This window comes from Lepus europaeus, chromosome X, assembly GCF_033115175.1.
Source record: "Lepus europaeus isolate LE1 chromosome X, mLepTim1.pri, whole genome shotgun sequence".
Taxonomy (NCBI): Eukaryota; Metazoa; Chordata; class Mammalia; order Lagomorpha; family Leporidae; genus Lepus; species Lepus europaeus.
The window spans coordinates 69,438,920-69,453,038 of NC_084850.1; the positions used below are offsets into that span (position 1 = coordinate 69,438,920).

The 14,119-nt window shown below is 39.5% G+C and overlaps 1 protein-coding gene across 1 annotated transcript in view; it reads left to right on the plus strand.

The window, feature by feature from the left end:
• The window catches only part of LOC133752668 (uncharacterized), an 86,363-nt gene extending 78,128 nt beyond the window's left edge, over window positions 1-8,235 (plus strand). Inside the window, exon 7 of the mRNA XM_062183057.1 lies at window positions 8,101-8,235. Within this exon, the coding sequence (XP_062039041.1) occupies window positions 8,101-8,235 (135 nt within the window). The remainder of the gene's footprint in view (window positions 1-8,100) is intronic.
• Window positions 8,236-14,119: the final 5,884 nt, after the last annotated feature.

A 14,119-nucleotide genomic window follows, 5' to 3' on the forward strand; every position in this document is an offset into this window, starting at 1 on the left:
CTCCATATTCTATTGGCCAAAAGGAACTCACAAGGTTCTTTCATATATATATATATATATATTTAAGTAGAGGTAATAGTTTCTAAAATTTGAGGGCAGGATTGAAAGTGAAAGAGACAAGGTAAGAGAAAAACCTCAATGGGCAGTGGTAATGGGAAGAAAGTGCAGGAGACAAGAAAGAATATGTGCCCAGAGCTTATTAGGAAATAGCTTACGGAAAATTTCATCTGTCTCTGCTAACAACTTGAACTTATATTTTTCTCAAGCAGTTTCTCAGTGTACACTGATTTAAAGGATGCATGGAAACCAGGCTCAGCATTCTATTAAACTACATCATTAAAATTGTTCACACTGAGTGTACCGAGTAATCTCCTAGTTGTCAAATCCAAAAACCTGTTTAAGACTTCACCTTACATGACCTCTCTATAGACATTTGACATTCACTGCTTCTTGAACTCTTCCTTTGCCTTCCAGAGTATTACTTACTTATCTTGACTACAATTCTCAAAATTCATTCTGAAACACCTCCAACACTCTCCAGAGCTTACATGTTGTTGTTTTCCAAAGTTCCATTTTGCTGATGAATTTTAAATCTAATTTCAACTCATAAAATCTCTCTAAATCTAGACCAGTGTTTCTAAAAATCTGTGAGATATATGTACATTTATATTACTAGCAGGCCTCTTAAAGACATAATTCATTATCTTTTCAAGCCACTCTGCCCCTCCCCTATATTTTATATTTCAATCAACAATGTCACTACCCAATAATCTAAGTTTGAACTTTATGAATCCTAGGAGACCCTGTTCTCTCCTTCACTACTCTCCCTAAATATAATCATGCACAATATCATATAGGATGTTTGTCCTAAAGCTCAAGTGACCAACGTATCCTATTTTGCTTGGGACAGAAGGAAGGAGGGAGGGAAGGAAGGAAGGAAGGAAGGAGGGAGGGAAGGAAGGAAGGGAGGAAGGGAGGAAGGGAGGATGGGAGGAAGGGAGGATGGGAGGCAGGGAGGCAGGAAGGCAGGAAGGCAGGAAGGCAGGAAGGCAGGAAGGCAGGAAGGAAGGAAGGAAGAGGGAGGGAGAGAGGGAGGGAAGAAAAGAGGGAATATCACTATATTCTTAGAAATGCAGCTGTGAACTACATTGAATCTGTTCTCTTTGTATTAATATCACATTAACATGAAAAAAATAAAGTATTAGATGGTAAAAAAAAGTTCAGATTTATAACTGAAAATCTCAAATCCCAGGTTCTCTGAAGTTCTGGAAAAACCCATTCCCTCTGCCTCTGACTTAGTTCAGGTCTTTATTATATCCCTTCAAAATATTGCTAACTCCTGTGTCACTTGTCTCTCCATTTCAGGCTTAGCTGCCAAAGTGATCATCCTAAATCAAATCTGATCTTAATATGATACAGCTTACATTGTGATTTAATGCTATAACTAGTACTCCAACAGTATTTTTCACTTTGTGTTGCTATGTGGGTGCAAACTGTTGAAATCTTTACTTAATATATACTAAACTGATCTTCTGTATATAAAGAGAATTGAAAATGAATCTTGATGTGAATGGAAGGGGAGAGGGAGCGGGAAAGGGGAGGGTTGCGGGCGGGAGGGAAGTTATGGGGGGGGAGCCATTGTAATCCATAAGCTGTACTTTGGAAATTTATATTCATTAAATAAAAGTTTAAAAAAAATATGATACAGCTTAAAAGACTCCACCAGATCCTTACTGCAACAAAGCATAGAAGTTGTTCAGATCATCGCCCCCATTGTCTCTGTATAGCTCCCCACCTTTGTCTCTTGTTACTCTTTGGTTTGTGCCCTATATTGCAGCCATACAAAACTTACTGTTTCCCAAAGATAGGGTTCCTAAACATTTATGGTTTCATGCCTGAAAAATTCCTAATCATCTTAAAATACCTACTTTGATTATATTCTTCAGGAATTACTTGTCTACTGGTTTGTAACTCCCATTTGATTTTGAATTAGTCCAGATCAGTGGCAATCTTTTAATATCCTGTATCCTCAGTGCCAAGCACAGTGCTTGCTACGGAGTTGTAGTCTACAAATACACAGGGCCTTCAAAAAATTCATGAAAAATGTATATTATGAAAAAGTATGCATAGATTTCAAACTGCAACAAAATAAATGTATCTTTTAATTCTACTTTCCATATATACTTTGTACATTTTTGAACCATTCTCATGCAAATGGAAGTTTCCAGTAAAGATACAGAATTCTCAAAATAAAGGCCTACGGTAGTCATACATTCTCAGAACTGTTTCAAAATAAATTTTTTTAACTTTTATTTAATGAATATAAATTTCCAGTGTACAGCTTATGGATTACAATGGCTTCCCCCTCCCATAACTTCCCTCCCACCCGCAACCCTCCCCTCTCCCGCTCCCTCTCCCCTTCCATTTGCATCAAGATTCATTTTCAATTCTCTTTATATACAGAAGATCAATTTAGTATAAAGATTTCAACAGTTTGCACCCACATAGAAACACAAAGTGAAACATACTGTTTGAGTACTAGTTATAGCATTAAATCACAATGTACAGCACATTAAGGACAGAGATCCCACATGAGGAGCAAGTGCACAGTGGCTCCTGTTGTTGACCCAACAAATTGACACTCTAGTTTTTGGCGCCAGTAACCATCCTAGGCTGTCATCATGAGTTGCAAGGCTATGGAAGCCTTCCAAGTTTGCCAACTCTGATCATATTTAGACAAGGTCATAAAAGACAGAGTGAGGATAGTAACCAATGATCCTAAGAGTGGCATTTACCAGGTTTGAACAATTATACAGCATTAAGTGGGGAAGAGGACCATCAGTACACACAGGTTGGGAGGAGAGCCATTGGTGGTAGAGTAGAGGTTATGATGACAAAGGAATGAGGCCCAAGTACGCTAGACAGGGCCTAGAACAAAGGACAGAGTCATTATTAGAGGAGCTAAGAAAGGTGCTGTCTAAGCTACAAGTAATTTTTCTGATTGAGAGGCAAATAGAACCTGATAGAAGGGGCTTGATAATAATCTGGTGGGCTTTAGGCCTTGTAAATTCAGAGGCACAGACCTATCTATCTCTTCACATGGGGTATATCCTAAGGGAGGTGTGAACCTCCTAGGGGAAGGCACTCTGTTGACTTTCATTACTTGGCTGGCCTGGGAGGAGAGCTGGCCAGGTAAAGGCAGGGGGCATCTCTAACAAGAAATTTACAGTTCTGCCTGCAATGTTGCTGACCCTACTTGACCATACCCTCAGCTGCAGTGGTCACTTTGGAAGTTGGGCTGAGTGAAGGGCTTTTCAGCTTAGAGCCAATAAGATCTGTGGCTCTGACCTGGGCATCCTTCGACTCCAGGGCAGGTCCATTTCCAGTGATCCAACTCTTGGCAGAGCTGCCAGGGCTCTTCACAAGCTGACTTCTGCTGAAGCCCAGGCTTACCACATTGAAAGCCACTGCAGTGGACTGGCCTGTTGGGTTTCCTTGAGGGCAGATCACTGTACAGATCAGCCATTAATAGGCCTGCCACCCATTGCTTCTGATGCCTAGCTTTCTTTTCCTCCTGGTTTTTGTTAAAGCAGACCAGACGATGCAAGTCAAGGGAGTGCCCAAGTCCCATCTCTAATCTTCGGTGGCCTGAACTACAAGTCTATAGTCACAGGCATGTTCTGTAGTAGTTTTTCTAAGGTAGACAATGCCCATGAGGAAAATTATATTCTCACTTGAAAACTTTCTTTCCCTTTGGTCTGAAAGGGAGTTTTTTTCTACTTACTGTATACTTCGCTGATGGAGAAGTGAATCTAGCTATGAGATTATTAGTTAAGTTCTTATTTTGGCTATGCTATTACAGAAAAATGTTAGCCATCTCTTTTATAAGGTCTAAAGATTAAATTGTGTGTCCTACAGATTCCTTCATAATAGAATTAGTTTCCTACCTTGAAGAGAATAGAGAAATGAAAGAACAAGTGGGGCTTAGAATAGAGAAATGAGGGAGCAAGTCCTATATCGCTTGCTGACAATAGCAATATCATATGAATACTTAGCAAACAGTTTCAACCATTAGATAACAACTTAAGAAAACATTTACCAGAAGGTCCAATGCCTTCTATAAATTTTAAGAATCATGTATTTGAAAACACCTCTTAAATATCTAACAGGGTGTAGTTTGTTTAGCCAGTAAACTTAAGCACAACCATCTAAAATGTTTTTAGTTTCTTTCTACCAACACGTTTAAAACATATGATACACAGATTCAGGTCACAGAAATTAAAATGTATCTTTGATTGATTTTAGCAGCTTAAATTTATGGACAATCTTATCTATAAGCCATTTAAAATAAAACTCTTAATAAAATTTCCCCATGTGGACCTACAATATGTACACACATATAACATAGCATAATAGGCCAATATAGCAATTTTAATAATAGCTTTTAAATTCTTTAACTCTTTCTGTAGATTGCCAATTGATTTGAATTGCTTTTTGTTTTTAGTAACCTCAGTTAACCATACTTTCTCTCAGTTGGTACTGTTAATACATTATTGGCTTCATCTGTTTACAGAGCCATCCCAAAGTACTGAATACAATAGAAGTGGCTGGAAAAAGTCCATAGGAACCTATAGGAGGACAGCTAAGCACAGAACCAACAACGCTTTAGTTTTATGAGCAGCACATCATATATAACTGTGGATGACAAAAGACTTTAAGTTGCTATGTTTAAAATTATAAACTCATCAACCAACAAGAGGCACTTGCTTACTTCACAGTATTTTTGAAAGCACCTGTAGGATTTTACAAGTATTGAACCCTTTAGGCCTCTGGGGCTTTCTCATTAAGATAACTATCATGTCTAGTAACACAAGATCATTAGACTTTTTAATTCTCAAACATTTGTATTAATAGCATTTTCCATTATAGAAACTTAAAGTCTCATACGACATCACATCTTGACAGTACTTCTAATATAATCCAAATAGACTGATTAGTTGGTGTCTATAAGATGAGAGACATAGGTCCTTCGATTTTTTCAGTTGGGCCCAAACTGGAAAGACCAAAGTCCAGGATTTACTGGAAATTTTAGAGACCAGATTGTTTGAAACTTTGATTTTTTGAATGCCTGTCAAGAATGCCAAGAAGGCTCAAAATCCAAAATATCTGGATGAAATAAGATTCCTTAAAATCATGACATAACATAGACCAAATTTGATCATTGTTACAAGGTGATTATTCAAATCTTTGAAAATAAGCACATATTTAAATAACCCATAGCTCTTAATAAAAATTCAGCTGTTTTTTAACAATTAGAATTTAACAGACATCAAGAGAACATAATAGATTACTTTAACACATTGCTTTAACAGAGAATCAGAGTTTAATTCTATGTCAAAGAGAAATTGAGCTTCCTGTGATCTTTTGCTGTGAGGTTTCCTTCCTTTACCTTCTTTCATATTGGTGACCATGTTTCTGTGTTTCTGTGTGTAACACATCTTTAAGCATCTTTTGCAGGGCAGGATGAGTGGCAACAAATTCTTTCAGTTTCTGTTTGCTATGAAAAGTCTTAATTTCACCTTCATTCACAAATGAGAGCTTTGCAGGATATAGTATTCTGGGCTGGCAGTTTTTCTCTCTTAGTACCTGGGCTATGTCTCGCCATTCCCTTCTAGCTTGTAGGGTTTCTGGTGAGAAGTCAGCTGTGAGTCTAATTGGAGATCCTTTAAGAGTAATCTGACGTTTCTCTCTTGCACATTTTAGGATCTTTTCTTTATGTTTCACTGTGGTGAGTTTGATTACAACATGTCGTGGTGAGGATCTCTTTTGGTCATGTTTATTAGGGGTTCTATAAGCTTCCTGTACTAAGATGCCTCTGTCCTTCTCCAAAGCTGGGAAATTTTCTGCTAGTATCTCACTGAAAATGCCTTCTAATCCTTTCTCCCTCTCCATGCCTTCAGGAACTCCTAGAACTCGAATGTTGGGTTTTTTAATAGTATCCTGTAGATTCCCAACACTATTTTTTAGATTTCTAATTTCTTCTTCTTTTCTTTGGTTTGCCTGTTTCCTTTCCTGTTGTCTGTCTTCTAAGTCTGATATTCTCTCTTCTGCTTCACCCATTCTGTTTTTAAGGCTCTCTAATGTGTTTGTCATTTGATCTATTGAATTCTTCATTTCATTATGATTTCTCATCACTATCACAGTTTCTTGTTCCACTAGTTGTTTCATTTCATTTTGATTCCTCCTTAATATTTCATTTTCACGAGAGAGATTTTCTATCTTGTCCATTAAGGATTTCTGTAGTTCAAGAATTTGTTTTTGAGAACTTCTTAATGTTATTGTCAATTTTTTGAGATCTGCTTCTTGCATTTCTTCTATCTCATCATCTTCATAATCTTGAATTGGGGTGTCTTTCTCATTTGGGGGCGTCATAGTGTCTTCCTTGTTCTTGTTAGCTTGTTTTTTTGCGTTTGTTGTTTGGCATGTTGGAGATATTTGGTTTCTTCACTGTGGTGTTTTTTCTTGTTACACTATGGCTCTATATTACGTGGACTGTCTGCTTTCAGTGGAGCCTTAGAGGCTTGAGATGGGTGTGGACTGAGAGCTGTGTTTGGTTCCTCAGGGTTGGGGGTGTGTCAAAGATGACACTCCCAGGTTAGGTGTGATAAATCTCTCTTTCTTTCTTTGATTCAAAAGGGAAGTAATTCCGCACAGCTGAACGTAATTGGAGGTAGTTAGCAGGCAAATGATATACCCACAGGAGCCAGAGATCGGAAGCTCTTTCCCAAGGACCACACAGGGAATCTCTGCTGCCCTCAGTGTGGGCTCCAGTTCTCCTGCAGTCTCCCACTGGGTTGCCAAGTTAGATCCTAATCTCCTGTTATTTCACCCCTCCCCCCAGAGTCAGGTTTTTCTGCTAGGCTCAGGGCTGGTGCAGACCTGAGGTCGCCCTGCTTATGACGGATGTCCAAAATGGCGCCTGCTCTTTGTCTTGCTCACCTTTGAGAGGTGAGCAGAGAGAGAGAAACTTGTGTCCTTATCGGTCCCTTTTTTTATTTTTTTCCTCTCTCTCTTCTAGTTAGCCTGGTGAATTTTTCCCCACGGAGTTTCAAGCCTCGTTCCCTCTAGCCTCCTCTTTCCGCTTGCCCGCTGGTGTCTCGGGCTATTGAGGTTCAGCTCACCTCGCGTTCCAGCGCTGGTGTGTTGATTCTGCCGCTGGTGTCCCGAACTTGGGCTCCCACGCTCTCCACGCAGGTCCACTGTGAATCACTAGTTCCGGAAGAGTTTCCTCTGCTGTTTCATCCCCTACTCTTCCTTGACCCTGCAGTATCTCCACTTATATTAAACTGTCTCTCCCCCGGACTAATAGTGTGCTCCCTGCCTATTCCTCCATCTTGCTGTTCATCAAAATAAAATTTTAAGTACTCTTGTACATGTTACCTTAAGGTCTCTATAACCGAAAATTGCATTTGGGAGGGCAGATTTTTTTTAGTTCTCAGAAGGTTTTATTTAACATGCAACTTCTGTCATAAAACAGCTCTATAGAAATCATAAAACTCTAGTCTATGACATAAATTATGCTATTATAACAAATAATGTGAAAATAATTAGTGATATAATTTAAAATTTGTGCACACAATCATACAAATGGGATATTTCATAAAGCAACAAATTTGATCCAGCCATACAGTACTAGAATTCATTCCTGTGCAATATTGGAGTGTGAACTTTGGTACTATAATATCAGAAAAACAAGAAATATTTGCTTTTCTTACATATATTTCCCCCTTAAAATGTTTGCTTCTTACTTGAGTAAGGAGACTCTGGATTGCACTATGTAAACCAGTGTAGGGGAATTGTGTTATAAAAACAGTATTTAATGATTACTTAAACGCACCTGAGAATTCATTTACTAAAAGGAAATATTTTTGTGTATTTTAAATCATTACAAATTTGTAATAGTGCTTTAACAATTTTCTAAAATGGCTTTTATAATAGGAGCATATGCTTAATTTTCCAATACATAAACATATCTAAATGAAAACAGAACTTCTATTAACTGTCATTTACTTACATTTGACATTTTTAACTTCTTTGCAGAGTTTTTCTACACCAGGAGTTTTTCCAAAGTCAAGCTTTAATCAAGGAGATAGACAATACTTTGGATACCCAAGTCCTGAAGAGCCAGAAATCCCTTATAGGCTGGGACGTTTGCAAATGAAATCCAACTATTAAACTGTCTGAAGAAAAAAAATCTGCATATGCATACACTTGGTAATCTGATCATTTTAAAAACATACTAGGAATATTTTAAGAAAACACTATGAGTATGATTTATCAATGCTCTCAATACTTTCTTTCTGCATTTATGTCATCTATTTTTATCTCTTTATTCATTGAACTTGCCCACACTATGATCATAGAGCAAAACTTTCATTTTCAACATCCAACTTCATTATCTCAGCAGGGATGGCAGATACTTGTTATTTCCAAAAATTCAGCATAATACTTGCTTCCTGATTTGTGACATGTATCTTTATAAAGTATTCAGTTAAATGCATAGAAAATTGTTTGCAAATTTCTTACAGAGAATATTGAGTACTTTCTAGTTACTGGATAAAACTAAGAAATTACATCAAAGCATGAAATGAATTAAAAATAAAATGAATTTTAAGTGTACAATTTAATCATATATTCTTTAAAATAAACTAAGAATTACTAAAACATTTACTTAAGCTGAATGGTACAATTTTTGTGGTTTTTATTTTTTTAAGAAAGCTTTTATTTAATAAATACAAGCTTCATAGGTACAGCTTTAGGAATATAGCGGTTCTTCCCCTCATACCCGCCCTCCCACTCCCACTCCCATCCCACCTCCTACTCCCTCTCCCATTCCATTCTTCATTAAGATTTATTTTTAATTATCTTTATATACAGAAGATCAACTCTATATTAAGTAAAAAGTTCAACACTTTGCACCCACACAGACACACAAAGTATAAAGTACTGTTTGAGTACTAGTTATACCGTTAATTCACATAGTACAACTCATTAAGGACAGAGATCTTGCATGGGGAGTTAGTGCACAGTGACTCCTATTGTTAATTTACAATTAACACTATTATTTACGATGTCAGTGATCACACAAGGCCTTTGCCATGAGCTGCCAAGGCTATGGAAGCCTTTTGAGTCCACAAACTCCGTCAGTATTTAGACAAGGCCATGTGCAAAGTGGAAGTTCTCACCTCCATTCAGAGGAAAGGACCTCCTTCTTTGATGGCCCCTTCTTTCCTCTAGGATCTCACTCACAAAGATCCTTCATGTAGATCATTTTTTGCCACAGCGTCTTGGCTTTCCATGCCTTAAATGTTCTCATTTGCTTTTCAGCCAGATCCAAATGCCTTAAGGACTGATTCTGAGGTGAGTGCTCTTTAGGGTGTTTGTCATTCTAGGAGTATGCTGTGTGGACTCCTTCCCACATTAGGATTCCAAGATCTGAGTTCCTTTCTCCCATCTTTCCTTTCTTCCTTCCTTTTTTCTTCTTTCTTTTTATTTTTCATTTCTTTAAAAGGCACTTATTTCACACCAACTTGGTACTATGTGTGTAGTTGCTAAGGTACATGGATGAAAGTGAAATAATCTCTTTTTTAATTTTTGACAGCCAGAGTTAGACAGTGAGAGAGAGAGAGACAGAGAGAAAGGTCTTCCTTTTCCATTGGTTCACCCCCCAAATGGCCGCTACAGCCGGCGCGCTATGCCAATCCGAAGCCTTGAGTCAGGTGCTTCCTCCTGGTCTCCCATGCAGGTGCAGGGCCCAAGCAATTGGGCCATCCTCCACTGCCTCCCCGGGCCACAGCAGAGAGCTGGACTGAAAGAGGAGCAACCAGAACAGAATCCAGCACCCCAACCGGGACTAGAATCTGGGGTGCTGACACGGCAGGCAGAGGATTAGCCACGTGAGCCGCGGTGCCGGCCTAAATAGTTTCTTGAGGTCAGACTAGTGGAAGAGACAGAGAAAGACAAAAACCAAATATTATTATTCACTATGATGAATTCAATGGTAAGGATGTATAAAGGAAAGTAGGAAATCAAGGAACACTTAATCAAGCTTAGGAAGAAATATATGATAATGGGGAGGAAGAAGGCCATATGAAAAAGGTGATGCCTAAGCTCTCATAAAAATGAGTAGCAATTAGTTTTATGAAAAGGGGGTAGGAAAATGTTTTGAGACAGAAGTAATAAACAAAAAGCATAGAGGTAGAAAACAGCTTGGACTATGCAAGAAATTTCAAATAATGCTACAGTGTAAAAGTAAAGAGAGGGGACTGGTGCTGTGGCATAGCAGGTAAAGCTACTTCCTGCAGTGCCAGCATCCCATATAGGCGCTGGTTCAAGTCTAGGCTGCTCTACTTCCGATCCAGCTCTCTGCTATGACCTGGGAAAGTAGCAGAAGATGGTCCAAGTCCTTGGGCTCTTGTACCCGTGTGGGAGACCTGGAGGAAGCACCTGGCTCCTGGTTTCGGATCCGTGCGGTTCCAGCCATTGCAGCCATCTGTGGAGTAAACCAGAGGATGGAAGACATTCTCTCTCTCTCTCTCTCTCTCTCTCTCTCTCTCTCTCTTTCTCTCTGCCTCTGCCTCTCTGTAACTCTTCCTTTCAAACAAATAAATAAGTCTTTTTTTAAAAAAATAAAAAAGTAAAGAGGGGCCAGCGCTTTCGCATAGCAGGTAAAGCCGCCACCTGCAGTGCCGGCATCTCATATGGGCGCTGATTTGTGTCCCGGTGCTCCACTTCTGATCCAGCTCTCTGCTATGACCTGGGAAAGCAGTGGAAGATGGCCCAAATCCTTGGGCCCCTGCACCCACGTGGGAGACCTGGAAGAAGCTCCTGGCTCCTGGCTTAGGATTGGCTCAGCTCCGGCCATTGCAGCCATCTGGGAAGTGAACCAGCAGATAAAAGACAGAAGACCTCTCTCTCTCTCTCTCTTTCTCTCTCTCTCTCTCTCTCTCTCTTTGCCTCTCTGTAACTCTGCCTTCCAAATAAATCTTTTTTTAAAAAAATAAAGAGATCATGGAGGGTCTTTTATGCCATGGAGATTACACTAAATATTTTTGGTTATAGGGTTCTGTATTAATCCATTTTGTGTTTCTAATACAGAATATCTGATGCTGGATACTTTTTTTATAAAGAATAAAGGTTTATTTCCCTCACTATTCTGGAGGTTCAAGAACATGGCACAGGCTTATTTTCAGCTCTGGCAAGGGCCTACTGATTACATTGCAACATGGCAGGTGGTATCATGTGTGGCAGTACAGGGGAGAGGAAGAGATCACTTGGAGATACGGAAAGCAAGAAACCAGGAAGAAGCCAGGTCCTCTCTTTTTATAGCAACCCATTCTTATGGGAAGTAATATATTCCATGAGGCCAAGATTAGTCCCTTCTAAGGGTGGTGCCTCTATGACCTAACCACCTTCCACTAAGCCTCATCTTCTAAAGATTCTAACACCTCAGCACTGCCACACTGGAGACCAACCTTCCAGCACTTTGGGGGACATACTCAAACTATGGCAAGTTCCATTTAATAGTTTGAAATAATTATGGTCGGATTTATATCTTAGACTGATGACTCTGATGGTTATGTGAAGGACAGATTTGAAGGAGACTGTATGAAAGGCAGAGTGACGAGTTAGAAAGTAGAGATGATGTATCCCACAACTGAAGCAGTGAGAATAAGAACTGAGAGGAAAGGCAGATCAAAGAAATCTTTGGAAAGTAAACTGACAGGACCTAGAGGCTTATGAGATGTCACAGATGGGAGTCACAAGTTATTATTGTTGAAAGGATGTGACACTATCAATGGATGTAAGTCTCTAACAGGTCTGATAGACTGTGAGTAAGAAAAGGAAGCTTGATGAAAAGGAGATTAATGCACTGTAGATCCATGGGGTTGATTTAACATTGCAATTAACATTGCCCAGCATTCTGACCATGAGATAGGTCATTCTACAACAATAACTATTTCACATCTTTCTTTGAATTTTGACCCATCTCCAGTTATACTCCCATTCTCAGGAAATGACATAATCTTATAATTTAAAGGAAAAATGGAATTTATCAGATAGAAACTCTCAGATCTATAAATACTTGTATTCATTCTCTTGCTTCAGTGTGTCTCACAACCCATCCATGGGCAACATTTTTGCCTGTTTTCTGAATCTCACCATTCCTGCTCTTTGCCTGCTCCTTGAACCATCAATTACCCTCTTTCTCTCCTTGTTTTTTTTTCAGTTCTCTCTGTTGGCTCTATTACATCAGCTGAAATAGATACTGATGTTTTAAAAGAAAGTGAAGGGACAAGTGTTTGCCACAGCAATTAAGACACTGTTTGGTATGCTCATAGACCTTATCTGAATACCTGGTTAAGGTCCTGTCTCAGATTCCAGTCCAGCCTCCTGCTAATGCACACCCTGGAAAGAGGCAGTTGATGACTCAAGTACTTGAGTCCCTGCCACCCACAAAGAACCAGATTGCATTTCAGGCTCCAGGTTTTTCTTTGGCCCAGCCCAAGGTTGCTGTGGGCATCTGGAGAGTGAACCAGTGGCTGGAAGATCCCTTTGTCTGTCTCTTCTTTTTCAAACAAAATGAAACTAAATCAATTAAAAAGAAAGAAAAAATAAAACCTTTCTATGGAAGCCATGAGAATGTGCCTCATAGACCTCTACATAAGGCTTCTATCTGCTGTGCTCTGAAATCTATCCTTGTGTTTGCTGGAGGCTAAGAGTCATCTACTAATGCCAGAGAACAGGAATGATACCAAATGGGTCCATTCAGAGAGTCATGGAATTCCTCTGATGGCTGATTTTAGCGTGAAAGCTCCTAAACAGCTTTGCTGAACCTTCCTTAGACTACATAGGAGTCTAGGAATTTCCTTCCAACTTTCCTTCCCTTTCATCCTTTGTTATTTACTAGAGAGTTCTGATGAATATTTAAGCAGTTCTTTATTAAAAGGGCTCACACGACGACCTTACAAAGTTGGGGAGATAATGCTCCTGGAAACTACTCCCTTATATTTCATAAATATATTTCATCTGTTGGGGCCGGCGTTGTGGTGTAGGGGATAGAAGCCACCACCTGCTATGACAGTATCACATATGGATGTTGGTTCAAGACCCAGATGCTCCACTTCAAAACCAACTCCCAGCTAATGCGCCTAGGAAGGCAGTAGAGGATGGCCCAAGTGCCTGGGCCCCTACACCCATGTGGCAAGGTCCTGGCCCAGCCTAGGCAGTTGCAGCCATTTGGGGAGTAAACCAGCAGATGGAAGATCTCTCTCTCTCTCTCTCTCTCTCTCTCTCTCTCTCTCTCTTTCTCTTTCTCTCTGTGTGTGTGTTTGTCTTTTCCTCTCACTCTGTAACTCTGCCTTTCAAATAAATAAATAAATCTTCAAAAAGAAAAAAAAAAGATCTGTTTATGCTTTCTTTGTAGAGGAGGTATGTACTACTTCCTCAACTTTTGAAGGGTGAACCGAATGGGCATCCCGCCTTCTTTAGTGAGTCTTTTCCTTTACTTCTGCTTCTGCATAATCTACAACATTCTCTTACTGTAGTCTTCTAGAACTCCTTTCCCTTTTAACCTGTTCCCTCCTTCACCAAATTTCTGGGTCAATCTTTCTTAGAAAAAAAACCTACAGTAAATAAAAGTGCAAAGCTTTCTTTGAGATTTTACAAATTCTATTGATTCCAGTATTGAGTGTAACATTTCCTCATATTCACGGGGAGGGGGGGTCTTCTAGTTTAGCATGCAATGTGGCTAGTTTTTGTTTAGAGTATCTTAAATGAAGTATAGGGGCCAGTGTTGTAGCACAGCCAGTTTAGTTATTGTTTGCAACACTGGCATCCCTTATTAGAGTGCTGGTTCTGATCTAGCTTCCTGCTAATGAGCCTGGGAAGGCAGTACTTGGGCCCATGCCACCCATGTCAGAAACCAGGATGGAGTTCCTTGTTTCTGGCTTCAGCTTGGCACACACCTGGGCATTGAGGGAGTGAACCAGTGGATGGAGGATTCCCCCCCCCCATTTCTGTTGCTCTGCCTTTCAAATATAAATAAATAAATAAATTC